The following is a 19,423-nucleotide window of genomic DNA, read 5'->3' on the forward strand; positions in this document are numbered from 1 at the left end:
TGATGGAGGCTCCTGTAGGTGGCAACATCCCATCCGTCATGAAGTATGCTGTGTCCTTTAATAAACAAAAGAAAAAAAAAAAAAAAACATTCTGTACTGCAATCGGCTGCAGCAAAATTGCATTATATTCAATGCCTTACTGAGGAGTTAAGCTGTCTGTGGATGGTGCCAAGTCAGCAGGTGACCATACTGTCCGGACAGACTGGGTCTAAGGAGGTAGGTGATGTCACTGGCTCTTACCATATACAAACGGCAAAGCTTAGTGGTGCAGGCGGGTGTTTAAAGTGAACCTGTATATGTCATGTACAATGGTTCCTGAAACTGCCACTCACAGTGATTGGTCTGTAAAGAAGCATGGGAGGGGGCAGGGCTTCCAGGTAGACCAGTGTTTGTATAATAGAGCAATGAATGAAAACCAACACCCTCGCTTGACCGCTTCAATCAGAATCCTGTGGCTGAAGACTGGTGCTCCTACCTAGGATGTTTCGTCTCCGGTAGACTCCGTCCATAGTAAAGGCAAGCCGGCTCCTTGGCGTCCTCTCTAATGCAAATTCTTTATTGGCCACTTCACACAAATCGGAGTACGAGTACGTCGGTACTTTGATGCTAAATACCGTTGTTATGGCAGCAGCTAGCGATTTTCAGGAACGACGTGCGTTTCTTTAAGAGAAAAGTGGTCTCTTCGGCGGATTCGCCACGAGATCACTTTTATTGGTGGTGGGAGAGGGCTCCCTCCCGCCGCGCTCCGGTTGTCTCTGTCGCTTACTGGACCTGCCGCTAGCGGCGGAGACGATTGCGTCCTTTCTCCTTACTTCCTGGATGCCGAGTGAGGGAAAGATGGCCCATGCTCGGGCTCCATAGCATTGGAGGGTGGTAAACATTGCTTCCGCCCAATACTCTTAAAGGAGACATTTTTTATTTTATGTTTTTTAAATTTTTTTTTTTTTTTTCTTTTATAATTGAATTTTAGTATAAATATGAGATCTGAGGTCTTTTTGACCCCAGATCTCATATTTAAGAGGTCTTGTCATGCTTTTTTTTCTATTACAAGGGATGTTTACATTTCTTATAATAGGAATAAAAGTGACACAAAAAATGTTTTTTTGTAAAAAAGGACAGTGTCAAAAAAAAAAAAAAAAAAAAAAAAAAAAAGTAAAAAGAAAAAAAAAAAAAAATTTAAAACGCCCCGTACCAACGAGCTCGCGCACAGAAGCGAACGCATAGGTTAGTAGCCCCTGCATAGGAAGGAAAACGGTGTTCAAACCACACATGTGAGGTATCGCCGCGATCGCTAGAGCGAGAGCAATAATTCTAGACCTCCTCTGTAACTCAAAACTGATAACCTGTAGAAATTTTTAAACGTCGTCTATTGAGATCTTTAAGGGTAAAAGTTTGTGGGTATCAGGGTATCAATTTACTCGACGTAACATTATCTTTCAAAATATAAAAGAAAATTGGGCTAACTTTACTGCTGTCTTATTTTTTTAATTAAAAAAATGTATTAAAAAAAAAAAAAAAGAAAAAAAAGTGCGCTTTTAAGACCGCTGCGAAAATACAGTGTGACGGAAAGTATTGCAAAGGTGCAGTGTAAACAAAAAAAAAAAAAAAAAAAAAATTTGAAGGGCCCCTATCCCTCCGCGCAGAAGCGAACGCAAGTCACGCATATGTAAACGGCCCTAACGTTGCGAACGTTAGGGCAAGCACAATAAGTTTAGCACTAGACCTCCTCTAACTCTAAACTGGTAACCTGTAAAAATGTTTAAAACGTCGCCTATGGAGATATTTTAAGTATCATAGTTTGTCGCCATTCCACAAGCGCAATTTTAGAGCGTGACACGTTAGGTATCTATTTACTTGGCGTAACATCTTTTACAAAAAAATAAATAGAAAATTGGGGTAACTATTGCATTTGGTTTTGTTTTTTTATTCATTAAAGTGTATTTTTTTTTTGTGTTTGCAAAACCACTGCGCAAATACCATGTGACATAACATAAAAAATTGCAACGATCGCCATTTTATTCTTTAGGGTCTCTGCTGAAAAAAAAATACATATATAATGTTTGGAGATTATAAATAATTTTCTAGCAAAAAATACTGATTTACAAAAGGTGAAACGCGTCTGAAAGGTGGTTACGTTTCATAGTTTGCCGCCATTTCACAAGCGTGCGCAATTTTAAAGCGTGACATGTTAGATATCTATTTACTTGGCCTAAGATCATCTTTTACATTTTACCAAAAAAAAAAAAAAATTGGTATTGTGTTTTGTTGCTTAAAAATGCATTAAAGTGTATTTTTTCCCAAAAAACTGTATTTGGGAAAAAAAAACAAAAAACGTTGCACAAATACTGTGATGTAAAAAAAATGGCAATGTCCACCATTTTATTCTCTAGGGCCTCTGCTAAAAAAATAATAATTTTTTTATATATATATATATATATATATATATATATAAAATTTTGGGTTCCAAATAATTTTCAATCAAGAAAAAAAAAAAATACAGATTTTTTACCTTGGTGTCAGAAGAAGGCCTGGTCTTAACGTGGTTAATAGTAGATGCAACAATAAACACTAAAGCCAAAATAATCCAAAAGGCATCGCTTTTATTTACTTGTAACCAAACTCCACCCAGCCAAAAAAAAAATTGATAGGGGATGGGACTTTGACCACCAGATAGTGGACCAATCAGAACACAGGCTGGGTTACGGTGACAGATAGGACAGCGAGAGGCCGAGGCTGGATACCCCACCGGGGGCTCAATAGGTTATGGCTCAACACCCAACTGTGGGTGGAGTTTTCGAAACATGCAGGAAAAAAAAATAATAGAAAGGTATCAGCATTTTTTTTCTCCCCCCCAATACAAGGTGTTAGAAACACATCTCTAATATACTTTAGAAACTACATCTGTATATAATACAAATTTCTTATTAGTACATAAAGCCGGGCTCCACCCTTCTTGCATGTGCAAGAAGAACTACTCCACCTTGTCGTCTGCGATCCATCTTCCTTCCTTTATGCCCATACCGGCTTTTTAGGTATCTACTGCGACTAATAAGAAGCACTGTTGCCACTCCCCCATGCAAGACCTGATTGTTACCCTAATGGGCACTTCAACAGCCTGTACAGACTTGAGGGAGTAAAACTGATTGTGGATCTTGCCATTTCACTGCCTTATAAGGTCGTATTTTTCAGGAAGGTGGAGCTACACTTTTAAGGTGCCATGTTCGTTTGTTTTTTTAAACTGTAAATATGAATTACAAAAATAAAACAAGTCCGACCAATGGCCTTTTTTCTTTCATTTAGAGGGGATGTCCACCGGTTTCCAGCCAATAGTATTTTTGTCAGTCTTGCTCCATTAGGCCCTTTAAGCCTCTCTGGGGGGCTGTGCTTGTTACTATGGTGATGCATAGCTGTTGACGATTGCTAGAACAGTACGTTCGGTCATTTCCCGCAGGGCCCGGCCAACACTTTCAGGAGCCCATCCTAGCCTAACGGAACAAGGTGGTGGATCCTAACTGGTCGCCAAGTGGATGTTTTTGCCCTTCTTCCTTGGAGGATCACCTCCCACAGATGGGCGGACAACTCCTTTAAGACTCGATGTGTCTATCCAGTTGGGCTGGAACAAGGAATCCGAATCGAATTACATGGCAGTTAATGAGGAGTTGGAAGGCTCGTTCCAAGCTCCGTTACGACCGCCAACTTTCGCAAGTCGGCAGTCGATAGTGCTGGTATCCATGGAGTGCAGTCTATTGATCATGTTCCAATTCACAGTTCCTGCATGTAAGGGCGAGGTGATGGTGGTGAGGTGGTGTACGTGTAGGCTGTCTCTCCGTGTTGCCCGGGATGCGAGGTTTGATAAGATGTGGAAGTGGATGAGACGTGGCTATACGAGGAGGAAGTAGCGGGCAGGTTGCCATAAGAAGCCCTGTTGTACCGGGCCGGCGGGGTGGGCTGAGATGGCAAAAAAGCACCAGAAATGGAATGGTCGGAGTATTGGGTCTCGACAGAAGAGGGCGGTGGTGAGTTCTCATAGACAGAGCAGTCCACGAACTGGGAGACGATGTTCAAGACGCCAATCCGCAGGTCCAGCTTCCTGTTCTCCGGTGCCCTTCTGAAGTACGGCAGCAAGCTTCTCAGAAAGGTGACGTCGTCGTCATTCATGTTCTGGAAGAGATCAATCTCCGGAGGGCTTTCGCCAAGCATCTTCCTCTGCTCCTCGTGGAACTTCTTCTGCTTGTCCTGCATGCTGGCCATCATGTCCATGATCTTGGACTCAAAGTCGTCTGCTGGCTTTAAGGCCATCTTGTGCTTCTTGGAGGATTTGGCGGCCTTCGGTGCCGACGTAGATGGCTCTACAGGAATGTGGTAGGTGGGGGCTACAGGAGGTGGCGGGATTGGGGAGATCTGGATAATCGGTGGCGGCGCTGGCTCCTCGGTTTCGTTAATCTCCGGCATCTCCAGGGTGTCGTCTTCGGTGATGGGTGTTCTTAGCGGTTCGGAATAGTCTTCGTCGTCCTCGGTGTTGTTGGCATTCTTGCTTTTTCTGTTAAAGAGAACACATGTATACCTGTGTTTCAGTTAGAGGCATTCATCACCATTGATTACTTTTAGTTCTCATAAAACAAGAATTGGGGCAGGTCCACGGGCCCGGGAAAGGTCTTACCACTGACGTGGTCAACAGACGTAAGAAACTATTGGTCGGTTTAACTTTCCAGCATCCACTGGATATTGAAATATTAGACAGACTGAAACCTTTCCTGTATAATTTAAAGCAGTGGCCTCCAAACTGCGGCCCAGGGGCCAGATGCAGCCCTTTACTTGCTTTTATCCGGCCCTCGGGGCCTTATTCCCCACACCATCAGCAACAGTGTGGCATACAGTGCATCCGGAAAGTAGTGACAGAGCTTTACTTTTTCCACATTTTGTGTTCCAGCCTTTTTTTAAAATGGATTAACTTCATTATTTTCCTCAAAATTCTACAAACAATACCCCATAATGACAACGTGAAAAAACGTTTGTTTGTAATATTTGCAAATTTATTAAAAAGAAAAAATCCCATGTACATAAAGTATGCATAGCCTTTGCTCAATACCTTGTTGAAGCACCTTTTGCACCAATTACAGCCTCAAGTCTTTTTGAGTATGATGCTACAAGCTGGGCACACCTATTTTTGGGCAGGATCTCCAATTCTTCTTTGCAGGACCTCTCAAGCTTCTTCAGTTTGGGGAGCGTCGGTAAACAGCCATTTTCAGATGTCTCCAGAGATGTTCAGTCGGGTTCAAGTCTGGGCTCTGGCTGGGCCACTCAAGGACATTCACAGAGTTGTCCCGTAGCCACTCCTTTGTTATCTTGGCTGTGTGCTTAGGGTCATTGTCCTGTTTGAGAGATGAACCTTCACCCCAGTCTGAGGTCCAGAGTGCTCTGGAGCAGGTTTTCATCTCTGTACAATTCCTCGATCCTGACTAGTCTCCCAGTTCCTGCTGCTGAAAAACATCCCACAGCATGATACTACCACCACCATGCTTCACTGTAGGGATGGTATTGGCCAGGTGATGAGCCGTGCCTGGTTTCCTACAGACACAATGCTTGCCATTCAGGCCAAAGAGTTCAATCTTTGTTTCATCAGACCAGAGAATTTTGTTTCTCATGGTCAGAGACCTTCAGGTGCCTTTTGGCAAACTCCAGGTGGGCTGTCATGAGCCTTTTATTAAGGAGTGGCTTCCGTCTGGCCACTCTACCATACAGGCCTGATTGGTGGAGTGCCTCAGCGATGGTTGTTCTTCTTGAAGGTACTCATCGCTCCACAGAGAAACGCTGGAGCTCTTTCAGAGTGACCATCAGGTTCTTGGTCACCTCCCTGACTAAGGCCTTTCTTCCCCCTATCGCTCAGTTTGGCCAGGCGGCCCGCTCTAGGAAGAGTCCTGGTTTATCCAAACTTCTTCCATTTACGAATGATGGAGGCCACTGTGCTCAATGGGACCTTCAATGCTGCAGAAATTTTTCTGTACTCTTCTCCAGATGTGTGCCTCCACACAATCCTGTCTCGGAGGTCTACAAACAATTCCTTGGTTTGTGCTCTGACATGCACGGTCAACTGATATGGACATCATGTCCAATCAACTGAATTTACCACAGGTGGACTCCAATCAAGTTGTAGAAACATCTCAAGGATGATCACTGGAATTTCATAAAACTGAATAAAAAAGTAATTTACAAAAAAAAGGATGATCAGTGGAAACAGGATGCGCCTGAGCTCAATTTCGACAGTCATGGCAAAGCCTATGAATACTTATGTACAGGGCATTTTCTTTTTTAATATATTTGCAAAGATTTGAAACAAACTTCTTTTGCGTTGCCGTTATTCCATTTGTAGAATTTTGAGGAAAGTAATGAGTTTAATCAATTTTGGAATAAGGCTGTAACATAACAAAATGTGGAAAAAGTAAAGCGCTGTGAATAATTTCCAGATGCACTGTGGTGCCTCCTACTGACACCAACAATGAGGCACTATTCTTTCCACTGACGGGACACTATTTCTCCCACTGACACCAATGATGGGGCACCATTCCTTCCACTGACACAAATGACGGAGACAGACAAATCGAGGAAAGCTCCTGGGACTCTTCCCTCTTGAAGGACAATACTACACTGGCTTTCATCTCCCCTGGTCTGCGCCTACCTGAGCGGTGGGACCCCTCTCTGACACAAATGACAGGGCACCATTCCTTCCACTGGCACCAATGGCGGGGCACCATTCCTTCCACTGGCACCAATGGCGGGGCACCATTCCTTCCACTGGCACCAATGACGGGGCACCATTCCTTCCACTGGCACCAATGACGGGGCACCATTCCTTCCACTGGCACCAATGGCGGGGCACCATTCCTTCCACTGGCACCAATGACGGGGCACCATTCCTTCCACTGGCACCAATGGCGGGGCACCATTCCTTCCACTGGCACCAATGACGGGGCACCATTCCTTCCACTGGCACCAATGGCGGGGCACCATTCCTTCCACTGGCACCAATGGCGGGGCACCATTCCTTCCACTGGCACCAATGACGGGGCACCATTCCTTCCACTGGCACCAATGACGGGGCACCATTCCTTCCACTGGCACCAATGACGGGGAACCATTCCTTGCACTGACACCAATGAAGGGACACCATTCCTCCTGTTGACACCAATGATGGGGCACTATTTTTTTCCTAATGACGCCAATGATGGGGCATTTTTTTTTACTCTCACTGATGCCAGGAAATGTTCTTCTCTCACTGGCCACAGTCTACGCCCCCCCCTAAAGTTTAAAGGACAGTAAGCTGGCCCTTTGTATATAAAGTTTGGAGACCCCTGATCTAAAGCGCGAGGTTTGCCCAGTCATGGAGATGGCCAAACTGGACTGATGGACCTGTGCTATGTATAGCAGATACTCATATTACAAGATGGAAAGGGTTGTACGAGAGCTTCATGTATGTGGCCCTCCTTGAGCTACAGCTTCAATACCCAGCCATTTAGGGACTGTTGACCTCCTCTAAGGCCCACAATAGGGAGAGAAGGTCTAAGATGATGGGCTCCCAGACGACAGTCACTTCATGTTGGGATTTTCTACAGGCAATGGAAAATATATTTAGATAATGGACAAAGATTCTCCACCTGGGACCTCCTTCATCCACAAGGTCTTTAGAGGGCCACCATGGAGCACAAGGTTTGCCCAGCCATGGAGATGGCCAAACTGGACTGATGGACCTGTGCTATGTATAGCAGATACTCATATTACAAGATGGAAAGGGTTGTACGAGAGCTTCATGTATGTGGCCCTCCTTGAGCTACAGCTTCCATACCCAGCCATTTAGGGACTGTTGACCTCCTCTAAGGCCCACAATAGGGAGAGAAGGTCTAAGATGATGGGCTCCCAGACGACAGTCACTTCATGTTGGGATTTTCTACAGGCAATGGAAAATATATTTAGATAATGGACAAAGATTCTCCACCTGGGACCTCCTTCATCCACAAGGTCTTTAGAGGGCCACCATGGAGCACAAGGTTTGCCCTGCCATGGAGATGACCAAACTTGACTGATGGACCCCCCTCCCCTCAAATGTCTTTGTCCATACCCACCACGATTTAGCAATCGTTACATAGGATGTCCCCACGTGGCAATCCTTTCAAGGAGGCCTAAATCCTGTAGAGGTCCACGAAATCCAAACACCTCCGAGACCTATTGTGTTTGAGATTGCAGTACTTACTCCCGCATCTCCATGCTCCTCTTCAGGAAGTTGAGGTCTTTGAAGAAGACGTAGGGCTTCTTCTTCTGGCTCCCCGGCAGGCCCCTCCCCTGGCTGTCGTTTAGGTCCCTCCGATAGCGATCTCTCGCTGAGCGCCAACGCGTCTGAATGTCTTTTGCTGGAAGAGCAAATAGAGAGAGAGAGAGACACAACGTAGGTTTAGGCAAGAGTGTGTCGCAAGAAATAGCAAGCTGGCATCAGTTATGGAAAAGATGATTTTACCATTAGTATAGGGAGGGGTTCTTTACAGTAAGAGTGAAAAAGCTGTGTGGGGTGCACAACCACATAAAGTTGCAACAGTAAAACCTAAAACAGAAAAAGCAAATAAACTTTAACTATTTTTTTTTTCAAAATCCATACAAAGAACAAAAGAGGACATCAGTTATGGAGAGGTTCTGCAGTTTGTATAGGGAGATCTTCTTTAAAGTAAGAGCAGTTAAGCTGTGGGATGCGCAACCACATTGGGTGGAGCGAATAAAACCCATAACCTGAGCTTTTACTCCCAAATACCATACATAGAAGAAAAAAAAAAAAGCAATACATTGCTTATGGAGGAATTCTTACTTTGGTTTGGGATGTGGCTCTTTTCAGTAACAGCAGTAAATCTGGAGGATGTCCTTTTGTAGGGTCCTTAGGATAAAAAGTTGTCCCATGGCATTATAGATTTTACTGGTGGCATCTGTAAAATTTATAATGCAATGGTGCAACATTTTATCTCAAGAACCCTACAAAGTCACAAAAAAATAAGCTGGAAGGAAGTTTTAATTGCAATTTAGGTAGGGGTTCTTTTCATTGAGAGCAGTTAAGCTGAGGGATACAGAAGTCCATAAGGTGTCACTATGGCAAATCAACAAGGGCTGTACAAAAGAGAAAAGGACATCAGCTGCGTATAGACAAAAGGAAGTAACAATATTAGTTTGGGAAGAGTTCTTTTTTGTAAGAGCAGTTAAGCTGTGTGGTGCAGTAGTGCATAGGGTGTCACTATGGCAAATCAACTTTTTAAGGGCTATACAAAGGACAAGAGGGCATCAGCTGCGTATGGACTAAGGGAAGTATCAACATTCGTTTGGGAAGGGGTTTCTTTGGTAAGAGCAGTTAAGCTAAGGGATGCAGAAGTTATTACTATGGCAAATCTACTTTTTAAGGGCTGTACAAAGGACAAGAGGGCATCAGATGCCTAGGAACTAAGGAAGTTTCAACATTCGTTTGGGAAGGGGTTTCTTTGGTAAGAGCAAAGCTCTTAAGCTGTGTGGTGTAGTAGTGTCACTATGGCAAATCTATTTTTAAGGGCTGTACAAAGGACAAGAAGGCATTAGCTGCGTGTGGACTAAGGGAAGTATCAACATTAGTTTGGGAAGAGTTCTTTTTGGTAAGAGCAGTTAAGCTCTGTGGTGCAGAAGTGCAGAAGTTGTCACTATGGCAAATCCTACTTTTTAAGGGCTGTAGAAAAGGACAAGAGGGCATCAGCTACGTATGGACAAAGGGAAGTATCAACAGTTTGGGAAGAGTTCTCTTGGTAAGAGCAGTTAAGCTGTGTGGTGCAGAACTGCATAAGCAAATCTAAATCTATAAAGAAACATCAAATTAACATTTTATTCCAAGGACCATACAAAGGAGAAGGGGCATTTCAAATGAAACATTTAACTGTAGGTGTTCTTTTCAGTAAAAGCAGTTAAGCTGTAGCATTTAAAGCCGCACAAATTGGCACCTTTAAAAATCTGAAATGTGATGGGAGATTAATTATGTATGCCAAGGGCCATGCAAAAAGCACAAAGGAGTCTTTAGTGGGATATGGAAGAAAGAAAATGTTACCATTATGAAGGGGTTCTTTTTGGTAAAAGCATGATGGCAAAATGAAAAAGGAGCAGATTATTTTTTTCTAAAACTATTTTGGCACACGTTTTATTAATGATATAACAGAATATTTGATTCGAGGAACGGCCTGTTACCCTTGCGGGGTCAGGAAGGAAGGGCAAGACTGGCCACAGGTGTCCTTAGTAGAAGGGGCGGGGTTTATGTGACCTTCCTCTGGAACTGTGGGAGTTACATAGAAGAAGACCGAGCCCCATTCTCACCTCTCTGTTTTTTCTGCCGCTCGCTGAGGATGGCCCAGTCGGGGGTCAGCAGTGCACACACCTCGTCCCAGACCTTCTTCTTCCGGTAGCGGTCGGAGTAGCGCGGGCACTCGGTGTCCCATAACTCTGGGCGCTCGTGGACCATACTGATCAGCTGCTCCAGGCTGATGTCCCAGCGGGAGCTTTTCCCTTGGATCCCCTTCTCTGTTAGGAGAACAAGACCCGCAAGACATTGGTCAGTACCGGGGGCATGAAACGGCATTGTGGGAGGTCGTAGATTAAGGGGCCAGCTGGTCCAGAACCAGAACCCCCCCCAGCTGGTTCCTGTGGGCCTCGTTTGGGTCTCCTAAGATGGCAAAGAAACCCTGAATCTATGCAGTAGGTAAAACACCACTTAGGACTGAGGCCTAAGAAAAGGGGAGATTGTTTTACCCCCCGGTACTATTATGACATAATATTCCATCTAGAGATTCAGAGTCCCCCCTTATGTTAGAAACCCCCCTCACATCAGCGGTGCCCATCAGGGTCCCCCCTTACGCCAGGGCACCTCCTATTCTGTCAGGGTGCCCATCAAATCCCCCCCCTTATGTTAGGATCCCCCCCTCACATCAGTGTGTCCATCAGGGTCCCCCCTTATGCCAGGGTGCCTCCTCTTCTGTCAGGGTGCCCATCAGGGTCCCTCCTTACGTCAGGGTCCCCCCCACTTTCATCAGGGTGCCCATTAGATTCCCCCTTATGTTAGGATCCCCCCTCACATCAGCGTGCCCATCAGGGCCCCCCCTTACGCCAGGGTGTTCATCAGGGTCCCCCCTTACGCCAGGGTGCCTCCTCTTCTGTCAGGGTGCCTATCAGAGTCCCCCCTTATGTCAGGGTGCCCATCAGTGTCCCCCCCTACGTCAGGGTGCCCATCAGGGTCCCCCCCCCACGTCAGGGTGCCCATCAGGGTCCCCCCACTTACATCAGGGTGCCCATCAGGGTCCCCCTTATGTTAGGATCCCCCCTCACATCAGCGTGCCCATCAGGGTCCCCCCTTACGCCAGGGTGCCCATCAGGGTCCCCCCCACTTACATCAGGGTGCCCATCAGATTCCCCCTTATGTTAGGATCCCCCCTCACATCAGCGTGCCCATCAGGGTCCCCCCTTACACCAGGGTGCCTATCGGAGTCCCCCTTACATCAGAGTGCCCACCAGGGTCCCCCCTTACATCAGGATGCCCATCGGGGTCCCCCCTTACGTCAGGGTGCCCATCGGGGTCCCCCCTTACGTCAGGGTGCCCATCAGATTCCCCCTTATGTTAGGATCCCCCCTCACATCAGCGTGCCCATCAGGGTCCCCCCTTACGCCAGGGTGCCCATCAGGGGCCCCCTCATGCCAGGGTGCCCATCAGGGTCCCCCCCCACTTACATCAGGGTGCCCATCAGATTCCCCCTTATCTTAGGATCCCCCTCACATCAGCGTGCCCATCAGGGTCCCCTCTTACGCCAGGGTGCCTATCGGAGTCCCCCTTACATCAGGATGCCCATCGGGGTCCCCCCTTACGTCAGGGTGCCCATCGGGGTCCCCCCTTACGTCAGGGTGCCCATCGGGGTCCCCCCTTACGTCAGGGTGCCCATCGGGGTCCCCCCTTACGTCAGGGTGCCCATCGGGGTCCCCCTTTGCCCATCAGATTCCCCCTTACGTCAGGGTGCCCATCGGGGTCCCCCCTTACGTCAGGGTGCCCATCAGGGTCCCCCCTTACGCCAGGGTGCCCATCAGGGTCCCCCCCACTTACATCAGGGTGCCCATCAGATTCCCCCTTATGTTAGGATCCCCCCTCACATCAGCGTGCCCATCAGGGTCCCCCCTTACACCAGGGTGCCTATCGGAGTCCCCCTTACATCAGAGTGCCCACCAGGGTCCCCCCTTACATCAGGATGCCCATCGGGGTCTCCCCTTATGTAAGGGTGCCCATCGGGGTCCCCCCTTACGTCAGGGTGCCCATCGGGGTCCCCCCTTACGTCAGGGTGCCCATCGGGGTCCCCCCTTACGTCAGGGTGCCCATCAGATTCCCCCTTATGTTAGGATCCCCCCTCACATCAGCGTGCCCATCAGGGTCCCCCCTTACGCCAGGGTGCCCATCAGGGGCCCCCTCATGCCAGGGTGCCCATCAGGGTCCCCCCCCACTTACATCAGGGTGCCCATCAGATTCCCCCTTATCTTAGGATCCCCCTCACATCAGCGTGCCCATCAGGGTCCCCTCTTACGCCAGGGTGCCTATCGGAGTCCCCCTTACGTCAGGGTGCCCATCGGGGTCCCCCCTTACGTCAGGGTGCCCATCGGGGTCCCCCTTTGCCCATCAGATTCCCCCTTACGTCAGGGTGCCCATCGGGGTCCCCCCTTACGTCAGGGTGCCCATCGGGGTCCCCCTTTGCCCATCAGATTCCCCCTTATGTCAGGGTGCCCATCAGGGTCCCCCCTCTTACATCAGAGTCCCCCTTTGCCCATCAAATTCCCCCTTACGTCAGGGTGTCCATCACAGTAACCCCTTACGTCAGGAACCCTCCCCCTTACTTCAGAGTGCCCATCGGAGTCCCCCTTACATCAGGGTCCCTATCACAGTCCACCCCCACTTCATAATCATGACTCACACATGAAGCCCAGGAAGGAAGCTCCGACTGGTTCACGAATTGACTTTTTATTTGTTGTTCCTGATTCAGAACTGTGCAGTCATACTGAAGATAAGTGACTTTTTATTTTCTTCCCCATATGACTTATAGAGGTTTGTTTAGTAAAAAAATTCATAATCCAGACATTCGTCCAGAGAAGCTGTGTGTACATTCGATCCATGCCAGCAGAAAACAGGTTCATTCATAACAAATATAGAGAGAAATCGGGAAAATACTGCATTCTGGCAACTAGATGGAGATAAGAATCATCTACTACTCACTCTGCAGCATGTGCATGGGGATCCCCTCATTCATACCCTGCGGCTCCATCTGCTCCTCCCCGAACTGACCCTCTACGTGTTTCGTCATGGTGTCTCCGGGGTCTGTGAATGAAGAGGAGAGTGAGCGGTATGAGAGACCCCAAAGAGGAGGAAGGAGGGGAAACCTTCCCGGGAGGTGATCACTGACCTGCGCTGATCTCGGTGGGGATTTCCTCCTCTTTTATCTGAACGTAGATCTCCTCCTCCTCCAACTTCACCACCGGCTGAAACTCGTCCTGGAAAAGTCAAGTCACAGCGTTCCATCAAATAGAATATATATAATAATAGTGACTTCTGTCCCGGGAGAGAGCCCTTTACATCAGAGTATCCCTTACTTCAGGGTCCCCCATCTTTACTTTAGAGTCCTCATTATAGTCCCCCTTACATCTGAGACTCCCTCAAAGTCCCCCTTCTTCAGGGTCCCCATGAGAGTCCCTCCTTACTTTAGGATCCCCATCAGAATCCCCCCCTTACTTTAGGATCCCAATCAGAATTCCCCTTAATTTAGGATCCCCTTTAGAGTCCCCTCTTACTTTAGGATCTCCATCAGAGTCCCCCTTATATCAGAAACTCCCTCAAGGTCCCCCTCACTCCAGGGCCCTCATCAGAGTCTCCATCGGAGTCCCCCTTACTTCAGCATCCCCATCAGAGTTCCTCTTGCTTCGGGGTCCCCATCAGATTCTCCCTTCCATCAGAGTTTTCCCTCATATCAGGGTCCCTGTCAAAGTTCCTCCTTACAGCAGGATCATCATTGGAGACCCCCTTGCATCAGATTCCCCCTTATTATAGGGTTCCCTTTGGAGTCCCCTCTTACAGCAGAGTCCCCCCTTTACTACAGTGTCCCCATCGGCGTCCCCCTTACTATAGGGTCCCCATCAGAAATCCTCTTACTTCAGTGTCCTCATAAGAGCCCCCCCATTACACGGTTCCCGTCAGGGTCCCCCTTACAACACGGTTCCCATCAGATTCCCTCTTACAACACGGTTCCCGTCAGAGTCCCCCTCGGAGTTGCCACCTTACATGCGGGTCCCCATTACAGCAGAATCCCCTCCTTACTATAGGGTCCCCATGAAGAGTCCCCACTTACATCAGGATCCCCATGAAGAGTCCCCCCTTACATCAGGGTCCTGCAGGGTGAATAATATCTTGTAGTAGATATGGTCCGTGGGCCGTAGTCTGGAGACTTCAGCTGTAGGTTCAAGTGCTTGGGGAAAATACCACATTATGGCCACTAGATGGCGCTGAGGCTCATACATATGTCCTATAATCCTCAGCGCCATCTAGTGGTGATCATGCGGTACCACTCTTTTTATAAATGAATAACATTGTTATGTTCTATGGTACCCACCTGGAGGTCCAATGAGGACATGCTGTGCTCCTCTGGTTGGCCCTGATCCTTGTCCATCTTGGATGAAGGCTGAGCAGACAATTGACGGGACTCCGGGACCCCCGGGCTGAAGCAGAGAAGGGGGAGGCGTTAATATTTCCAACACACTGGGTACAAAGGTGCGCAATTCATCTAAACAGACAAGGGAGATCCCTCCCCCCCCCCCCCCGAATCTTACTCCCTGCACTCGTGATTGGCTCACTTTTTGGCTGCCCAGAGCTGGAGGCCTGCAGCATCTTTTGGCTGACTAGTAAGGATTTTTTTCTGGTGAAAATGCTGCTCTGTGCTCCCTTCAGTGCTGACCGTACATGTAAAGGCCTTGGTATTCGGTTGAGGGGATGATCACCAAAAGTAGAGCCTGGATCCCTTCTGGTCAAAGGAGATCACATGGCCAAATGCCCAGGTCTTTAAAAGAATGGCCAGCACTGAAGGGAGTCTGAAGCAGCATCATCTCCCCCCCAAAAAAATGGGAGGAGCTAAAGGTTCAGCGATCCTCCCACTTCCACAGACATCACATGACTGTGCCTAGGGCCCAGTGATGGTGAACCTTGGCACCCCAGAAGGAACTACAATTCCCATGATGCTCAACTACACTGCAGAGTGCATGAGCATCATGGGAAATGTAGTTCCAAAACATCTGGGGTGTCAAAGTTCGCCATCACTGGCCTAGGCCTTTGAACACATGGTTAGCATGGAAGGGAGCTCAGAGCAGCATTTTCCCCGGGAAAGGTAGACATGTCAGCCCATTCCCCTTATTTGTTCATCTCCCTGAGGCTGTTTAAGAGAAGGTGTCACCGTCCCGGGCAATACGAAGAGAAGGTGTCACCGTCCCGGGCAATACGAAGAGAAGGTGTCACCGTCCTGGGCAATACAAAGAGAAGGTGTCACCGTCCCGGGCAATACAAAGAGAAGGTGTCACCGTCCCGGGCAATACAAAGAGAAGGTGTCACCGTCCCGGGCAATACAAAGAGAAGGTGTCACCGTCCCGGGCAATACGAAGAGAAGGTGTCACCGTCCCGGGCAATACGAAGAGAAGGTGTCACCGTCCCGGGCAATACGAAGAGAAGGTGTCACCGTCCCGGGCAATACAAAGAGAAGGTGTCACCGTCCCGGGCAATACAAAGAGAAGGTGTCACCGTCCCGGGCAATGTGAAGAGAAGGTGTCACCGTCCCGGGCAATGTGAAGAGAAGGTGTCACCGTCCCGGGCAATGTGAAGAGAAGGTGTCACCGTCCCGGGCAATGTGAAGAGAAGGTGTCACCGTCCTGGGCAATACATAGAGAAGGAGTCACCGTCCCGGGCAATACAAAGAGAAGGTGTCACCGTCCCGGGCAATACAAAGAGAAGGTGTCACCGTCCCGGGCAATACAAAGAGAAGGTGTCACCGTCCCGGGCAATACAAAGAGAAGGTGTCACCGTCCCGGGCAATACAAAGAGAAGGTGTCACCGTCCCGGGCAATACGAAGAGAAGGTGTCACCGTCCCGGGCAATACGAAGAGAAGGTGTCACCGTCCCGGGCAATACGAAGAGAAGGTGTCACCGTCCCGGGCAATACGAAGAGAAGGTGTCACCGTCCCGGGCAATACGAAGAGAAGGTGTCACCGTCCCGGGCAATACGAAGAGAAGGTGTCACCATCCCGGGCAATACAAAGAGAAGGTGTCACCGTCCCGGGCAATACAAAGAGAAGGTGTCACCGTCCCGGGCAATGTGAAGAGAAGGTGTCACCGTCCCGGGCAATGTGAAGAGAAGGTGTCACCGTCCTGGGCAATACATAGAGAAGGAGTCACCGTCCCGGGCAATACAAAGAGAAGGTGTCACCGTCCCGGGCAATACAAAGAGAAGGTGTCACCGTCCCGGGCAATACAAAGAGAAGGTGTCACCGTCCTGGGCAATGTGAAGAGAAGGTGTCACCGTCCCGGGCAATACAAAGAGAAGGTGTCACCGTCCCGGGCAATACAAAGAGAAGGTGTCACCGTCCCGGGCAATGTGAAGACAAGGTGTCACCGTCCCGGGCAATGTGAAGAGAAGGTGTCACCGTCCCGGGCAATGTGAAGAGAAGGTGTCACCGTCCTGGGCAATACATAGAGAAGGAGTCACCGTCCCGGGCAATGTGAAGACAAGGTGTCACCGTCCCGGGCAATGTGAAGAGAAGGTGTCACCGTCCCGGGCAATGTGAAGAGAAGGTGTCACCGTCCCAGGCAATGTGAAGAGAAGGTGTCACCGTCCTGGGCAATACATAGAGAAGGAGTCACCGTCCCGGGCAATGTGAAGAGAAGGTGTCACCGTCCCGGGCAATACAAAGAGAAGGTGTCACCGTCCCGGGCAATACAAAGAGAAGGTGTCACCGTCCCGGGCAATACAAAGAGAAGGTGTCACCGTCCCGGGCAATACAAAGAGAAGGTGTCACCGTCCCGGGCAATACAAAGAGAAGGTGTCACCGTCCCGGGCAATACAAAGAGAAGGTGTCACCGTCCCGGGCAATGTGAAGAGAAGGTGTCACCGTCCCGGGCAATGTGAAGAGAAGGTGTCACCGTCCCGGGCAATACAAAGAGAAGGTGTCACCGTCCCGGGCAATACAAAGAGAAGGTGTCACCGTCCCGGGCAATACGAAGAGAAGGTGTCACCGTCCCGGGCAATGTGAAGAGAAGGTGTCACCGTCCCGGGCAATGTGAAGAGAAGGTGTCACCGTCCTGGGCAATACGAAGAGAAGGTGTCACCGACACAATGTATAGTGATCTCTACGAGGATACATAGAGGATGAGGATACAATGATCTCTATGGGGATACAATGTATACTGATCTCTATGGAGATACAATGTATAATGATCTATATGAGGATACAATGTACAGTGATCTCTATGAGGATACAATGTATATTGATCTCTATGGGGATACAATGTATATTGATCTCTATGGGGATACAATGTATATTGATCTCTATGGGGATACAATGTATATTGATCTCTATGGGGATACAATGTATATTGATCTCTATGGGGATACAATGTATATTGATCTCTATGGGGATACAATGTATATTGATCTCTATGGGGATACACTGTATAATGATCTGAGGATACAATGTACGGTGATCTCTATAAGGATACAATGTACAGTGATCTCTATGAGGATACAATGTATATTGATCTCTATGGGGTATACAATGTACAGTGATCTCTATGAGGATAAAATGTATAGTGATCTCTATGGGGATACAATGTATAGTGATCTCTATGAGGATACATAGAGGATGAGGATACAATGATCTTTATGGGGATACAATGTATATTGATCTCTATGGAGGATACAATGTATATTGATCTCTATGAGGATACAATGTATAGTGATCTATATGAGGATAAAATGTATATTGATCTCTATGGGGATACAATGCATATTGATCTCTATGAGGATACAATGTAAGGTGATCTCTATGAGGATACAATGTGCATTGATCTCTATGGGGATACAATGTGCAGTGATCTCTATGGGGATACAATGTGCAGTGATCTCTATGGGGATACAATGTGCAGTGATCTCTATGGGGATACAATGTGCAGTGATCTCTATGGGGATACAATGTGCAGTGATCTCTATGGGGATACAATGTGCAGTGATCTCTATGGGGATACAATGTGCAGTGATCTCTATGGGGATACAATGTGCAGTGATCTCTATGGAGATACAATGTGCAGTGATCTCTATGGGGATACAATGTGCAGTGATCTCTATGGGGATACAATGTGCAGTGATCTCTATGGGGATACAATGTATATTGATCTCCATGGGTATACAATGTATAGTGATCTCTATGGGGATACAATGTATAGTGATCTCTATGGGGATACAATGTATATTGATCTCTATGGGGATACAGTGTATATTGATCTCTATGGGGATACAATGTATATTGATCTCTATGGGTATACAATGTATATTGATCTCTATGGGGATACAATGTATATTGATCTCTATGGGGATACAATGTATATTGATCTCTATGGGGATACAATGTATAGTGATCTCTATGAGGATACAATGTATAGTGATCTCTATGAGGACGCCCCTCCCCCTCAGCCCGCACTCCTCTCACCCGTCCAGCGTTGGACTCTCCGCTCTAATTCCTCCGACTATGCTGAGAAGCGGAAGCAGATCCCGCCCCCCCTTTCCGGCCGCTGATTGGCTGCACGCACACCCTCTTCTATGGCTGAGCTTTGCGTTACATTCAACGTATGCGAAGACCTGCGCGCTAGAGGCCGGCCTTTGACCTGACAGCGTGTCTCCTCTGGAGACTCCGACAAAATGGCCGCCACCTCGCCACCGCTTTGCTATTGCTGTGTTCATTGGAGGGCAAGGCAGCGCTGGGACAGGGCGGAGTACACCCGATCTGCTGGAAAATAACATCTCCCTGTATAGTGACCTGGACAGGCGTGATGTCATATAGAGGTTACTGGCACCTCATTGGTATAGGAGACTCAAGAAGGAGGAGTTTTGTCATGGCGATCCTCAGAGCTGAAGATTAAAGAGAACGAGTCCCACCTGAGCCAATGCAATAATTTAAATAAGGCTATAAATATTTTGTTCCAGAGTTGCCCTCAGACCAAGTTGGTCTTCAGCTCCAGAGTCGCACTCGGATCTGACTCCCAGCTCCAGAGTCGCACTCGGATCTGACTCCCAGCTCCAAAGTCGCACTCGGATCTGACTCCCAGCTC

At 48.0% G+C, this 19,423-nt stretch overlaps 2 protein-coding genes across 3 annotated transcripts in view; both read right to left on the reverse strand.

The window, feature by feature from the left end:
* Nucleotides 1-19,423, reverse strand: part of LOC141106780 (uncharacterized) — a 111,245-nt gene that overhangs the window by 69,153 nt on the left and 22,669 nt on the right. The gene's annotated exons all lie outside the window — the stretch shown is intronic.
* LOC141104704 (uncharacterized) lies at nt 2,581-19,070 on the reverse strand. 2 transcript variants are annotated; one of them, XM_073594388.1, is made up of 7 exons: nt 18,805-19,070; nt 14,673-14,778; nt 13,473-13,560; nt 13,286-13,387; nt 10,360-10,563; nt 8,246-8,402; nt 2,581-4,540 (listed from the first exon to the last, which is right to left on the reverse strand). In XM_073594388.1, exons 1-7 carry the CDS (start codon nt 19,053-19,055, stop codon nt 3,763-3,765), a joined length of 1,686 nt encoding a protein of 561 aa, XP_073450489.1. In that variant the 5' UTR covers nt 19,056-19,070; the 3' UTR covers nt 2,581-3,762. The 2 variants fall into 2 exon arrangements, with proteins under 2 accessions (XP_073450489.1, XP_073450488.1); XM_073594387.1 differs by having other exon boundaries at nt 2,581-4,564.

This window comes from Aquarana catesbeiana, linkage group LG08 (assembly GCF_042186555.1).
Source record: "Aquarana catesbeiana isolate 2022-GZ linkage group LG08, ASM4218655v1, whole genome shotgun sequence".
Lineage (NCBI taxonomy): Eukaryota > Metazoa > Chordata > Amphibia > Anura > Ranidae > Aquarana > Aquarana catesbeiana.